At 39.6% G+C, this 5,044-nt stretch overlaps 1 protein-coding gene across 1 annotated transcript; it reads right to left on the reverse strand.

Moving 5' to 3' along the window:
* Window positions 1-785: 785 nt before the first annotated feature.
* LOC122420675 (zinc finger protein 2 homolog) lies at window positions 786-4,825 on the reverse strand. Its single transcript, XM_043436069.1, has one exon. The coding sequence runs from the start codon at window positions 4,288-4,290 to the stop codon at window positions 3,673-3,675; it is 618 nt and encodes a 205-aa protein (XP_043292004.1). The 5' UTR covers window positions 4,291-4,825; the 3' UTR covers window positions 786-3,672.
* Window positions 4,826-5,044: the final 219 nt, after the last annotated feature.

Consider the following 5,044-nt stretch of genomic DNA (forward strand, 5'->3'; position numbering starts at 1 on the left):
CTTTTAGTTTTATTTGGGTACAAAAGATAACATTGGGAAATATCATATAGTGCACATATAAACGGGGGGGGGGGTAGGTTTTACAGGGTCAGAATCTATAATTGCTCCCCTGTGGACAAAATGTGGAGAGAGTAACTCAAGTGTGTATTGTTAGTATATAATCCCAAAATTGTCTATTTGATTTCATCATGCAAAGAAATTCTTAAGAGATTCTTTCAACTGTGACTGTCTTTTCTTTTTTTATAATTTTTTTCCATTTATTTTTATTAGTTGGAGGCTAATTACTTTACAATATTGTAGTGGTTTTTGCCATACATTGACAGGAATCAGCCATGGATTTACATGTGTTCCCCATCCTGAACCCCCCTCCCACCACCCTCCTCATCTCATCCCTCTGGGTCATCCCAGTGCACCAGCCCCAAGCACTTGTCTCATGCATCCAACCTGGACTGGCGATCTGTTTCACTCTTGATAATATTCATGTTTCGATGCTGTTCTCTCAGATCATCCCACCCTCGCCTTCTCCCATACAGTCCAAAAGTCTGTTCTATACATCTGTGTCTCTTTTTCTGTCTTGCATATAGGGTTATCGTTACCATCTTTCTAAAATACATATATATGCGTTAGTATACTGTATTGGTGTTTATCTTTCTGGCTGACTTCACTCTGTATAATGGCAGTCTCTGGCACATTGCTAGCTTCTGTTATGAAGTACTGAGGTGGATTAAAACTGTGTTGTTAAAAAAAAAAACTGTCTTGTTGGAAGAAACATGATCCATTCCGAGTTATGGAAACAATGATACAAACTTTATTAGCGCACAAGACTTATGATTCTGAATAACACAGAGGCACACTGTAAATGGCAGCAGGTAATGATGAAGCAGATACACACCCATCCTCTTTCTGGTTCTTTTGATTAACATTTTTCAAGAAAACTGCTCTCTTCAATTTCCAAGAATAAGTTTCCATTAATCATTTACATACAATAGCAATTGCTAGTTAAGGGAGAAAAGGACCACCATTTCCCTGGTACTATTTCTCCCACACAATCAGTCCCCAGTAACCTGTCAACTGCCCTCCCATGAAAAGCCCAAGCCCCTCAATGTCCAGCCTGCTCTTGGCATGGTCAGATGGTAGAGCATTCAGTCCTTTAACCACGGTGACCTGTGTACAGAAGGACGCCCTGAACATAAAGAGCATGCTGAGTCATGTCACGGTTTTACATGGTTCTCTGTCCCTCGCTGATCCTAATTCACACACCATTGAATGTGATATCTTAGTGTTCCTGTTTTACCAGGATAGATAGATATAAATGAACCACACCTAGTGAAGTCAGCCACTTCATCTTACTGATTTCTTTGCAGAGACCATCATGAAAGTCTCTAAGAAAGCTATAAGAATTTAAAACTTTAAGGAAATAAAGAACAATAATGTGACGTTCCCAAGAAAATTCAAGTGATTAAACACACACTGAAGATAATGGGCCATTACCACACATGTGATTAAGTTTCAACATACTTAATTATTCTGCTGTAATATCATAAGTTAGTGCTGGAGAACTGAAGATTTATTCCTCAAATGAATTCTCTCTTCTATGATCTGCTGTTAGAACTGTCACAAAAGATGGCCAAAGTCATTACAATTGTAAGGATTCTCTCCAATATGAATTTTCGGGGTGGGGGGAAATCTTGAAGAAATGTTTTCTTAAACACGTTTCCAAATTCGGTATAGTGTACAGTTTCTGACACACATGAATCACTTCATTACGCCCATGGTGTGAATATTTCATGGAACAGACTACACAATATACATTATCTGTCCAAGTCTGCTTTCCATATATATCCTCTCACATTCCACAGTTTTGATCTTTTGAGTTAAAGCTTCAGTGTGCACATTACTTTTGTGTGGTTTCTTGGAAAGACATATATTCTAAAGTCTAGCGTACTCTGAACCCTCCAGAAAGCCCTTGCCTGTCCATTTCCAAGACTCCTCTTCACTATGGAGTCCTGTCTAACACTTCAACTCAAGGTGAAAATTTTCCCACTCCCATTGCATTTGAGCATTGTTCCAGAATGTTCCCGAACTTGGATGTTTGGTAAAATCCTTCCCGCAAATATTACATTTGTGTGGTGTAACTCCAGGATATATATTCTTACACACCTAAAGAGTGAGCAGTAACTGTGAAAACTTCCAGAAAGCATAAACTAAAGTATAAAACTGCCAAAGTATAAAGTATGTTGTGAATCCTGAGTTTAAGGCAGTACCTAAAGGTCTTGCCATATTCTGCACACTGGTAAGGTTCTCTCTAGTACGGATCATCTGATGGCTAGTGCAATGTGAGCCCAAGTAAAGGTTTTACACACTCATGTCACTTGTAAGCTTTCTCTCCAGAACGACTTCTTTACTGAATCCTGACTTAGGATTATTGTCTAAAAGCCCTGACACACTCATTACATTGACATAATTTCTATCCAGTGTGAATATTCTCAAGAAGCCTAAGGTGTAAACACCTGACAAAAGCCTGGACATACTGATTGCATTCAGATGGTCTCTCCAGTCCATCACCTGATGTCTTTTGAGGCCTGAATGCCACCTGAAGGATTTGCCACACTCTTATATTTGTGTCTCTGCATTATGAATTCTCTGCTGATGGGAAAGACGAGACCTGTTATTGAAGCCCTGACCACACACAGTATATTTACATGATTTCCTCCAAAGATTGGAGGGACAGACTGCTCTAAATGTATGGATTCTCACCAGTATGAATTTTCTCATGTTTTGTAAATAACTGAATGCCTTCCAAAAGACTTACCACATTCACCATGTGGGTAAGATTTCCATTCAGAATTAATTACGTGATGGTTAGTTATGTCTGAACACAGAACCAAAGCTTTGCCCCACCTACCACATTCATGAGGTTTCCTCTCTTTTGACTTTTCTGAGGGTCAAAAAGTTGATATACTTTATGACCGAAGGGTTTGTCATACAAATTCCACTTACGTGGTTTCCCTCTTGTATGAGCTGCCCAATGGTCAGCTGAGGCTGAACATGAACTAGAAGCTTTACCGTATTTCTTTCATTTGTATGGTTTCTATACAGTATGAATTCTTTGGTTAATTATAAGGCCTGAACTCTGACTAAATGCTTTGCTACACTCATTACATCTGCACTAAAATGTTTCTCATAATTGTTGTATTTGTAACATTTTTCTCCACTATGAATTATCTGATTTCTCAGATGATCATTTCGAGCACTGCCCACATACATCACATTTCTATGCTGTCTATCCTGTATGAACTGCATGATGGTGAGGCTAGCTGTGCAGTAAAACGTTTGTCAGAATGGTTACATTTGTAAGGTTTCTCTCCAGTATGAATTCTCCAACGAACTGCAAGGTTTGCATTTAAAGGCCTTGCCACTGAGATCACATTTATATGGTTTCTCTCCAGTATGAATTCTCTGATGAAATGCAAGGCTTGCTGTTTGACTAAAGGCCTTGCCACATAGATGATTATTTATATGGTTTCTCTCCAATGTGTTTCCAATGAACTGCAGAGACCTGGAACTGAAGACTTTGCCACATAAATAACCTTTCTACACTTTTCCTCCTGTATGAACTGCCTGATGGCAATTTAAGGATGACTGTGCACTAAAATGTTTGTCCCAATTGTTTTACTTGTAAGGTTTCTCTCCAGTATGAATTCTCTGATGAAATGCAAGGTTTGAATTTTGACTAAAGGCCTGTCCACATACATCACATTTATATGGTTTCTCACCAGTATGAACTCTCCGATGAACTACAAGGCCTGAACTTCGACTAAAGGCCTTTCCACACATATCACATTTATATGGTTTCTCTCCAGTATGAACTCTCTGATGAACTACAAGCCTTGCATTTACACTAAAGGCCTTGCCACACACATCACATTTATATGGTTTCTCTCCAGTATGAACTCTCTGATGAAGTACAAGCCTTGCATTTACACTAAAGGCCTTGCCACATACATCACATTTATACAGCTTCTCTCCAGTATGAATTCTCCAATGAATTACAAGTTTTGACTTTTGAGTATAGCCACAGCCACATACTTCACATGTATATGGTTTCTCTCCAGTATGAAGGGTCTGATGAACTGTACACCTTGCTTTTTGACTAAAGGCCTTTCCACACAGATCACATTTATATGGTCTCTCTCCAGTCTGTGCTCTCTGATGAACTACAAGCTTTGAATTTAGAGTAAAGGCCTTGCCACATAGATCACATTTATATGGTTTTTCTCCAGTATGCATTCTCCAATGAATTACAAATGTTGACTTTTGAGTATAGCCATGGCCACATACATCACATATATATGGTTTCTCTCCAGTATGAAGGGTCTGATGAAGTGCATGGCTTTCTTTGCGAGTAAAGGTCTTTCCACACACATCAAATTTATATGGTTTCTCTGCAGTATGAACTCACCGATGATGTTGAAGGTATGTACACTGTTTAAAGCAGTTGCCACACACATTACATTTATATGGTTTCTCTCCAGTATGAACTCTCCAATGAATTCCAAGGTGTGATTTTCAAATATAGCCACAGCCACATACTTCACATGTATACGGTTTCTCTCCAGTACGAAGGGTCTGATGAACCGTACACCTTGCTTTTCGACTAAAGGCCTTTCCACACACGTCACATTTATATGGTTTCTCTCCAGTATGAACTCACTTCATGATGTTGAAGCTTGTTGGGGTCTTTAATGGACCGGAACCTTGTGGTACAGAGTCAACGATAAGAAAGTGAAAGAGAGAAAGAGGCTGATATCCCTTGGTTTACGCAGAGGACCAATAAAGTCCTTGACACAGGACTTGCATCGCTCACGAAGGCACCAGGCGCCCTCTCGAGGGGGTCTTAGAAGCCTGGGCAGAAAAGTGAGCACGACGGGTCTCCACACTCCAGAGAGTCAGCCAGAAAAAGAGAGAGAGAGAGAGAGAGAGAGAGACAAAAAAGACCTGGGGACCTAAGGTCTGATGGAGCAAAGGTGCTTTAATGATTTTT

This window comes from Cervus canadensis, chromosome 18 (genome assembly GCF_019320065.1).
Source record: "Cervus canadensis isolate Bull #8, Minnesota chromosome 18, ASM1932006v1, whole genome shotgun sequence".
Lineage (NCBI taxonomy): Eukaryota > Metazoa > Chordata > Mammalia > Artiodactyla > Cervidae > Cervus > Cervus canadensis.

What these genes read in the sequence shown, in the direction of transcription:
- LOC122420675 (XM_043436069.1), bottom strand. Translation starts at nt 4,290, where the DNA reads ATGCATACTGGAGAAAAACCATATAAATGTGATCTATGTGGCAAGGCC.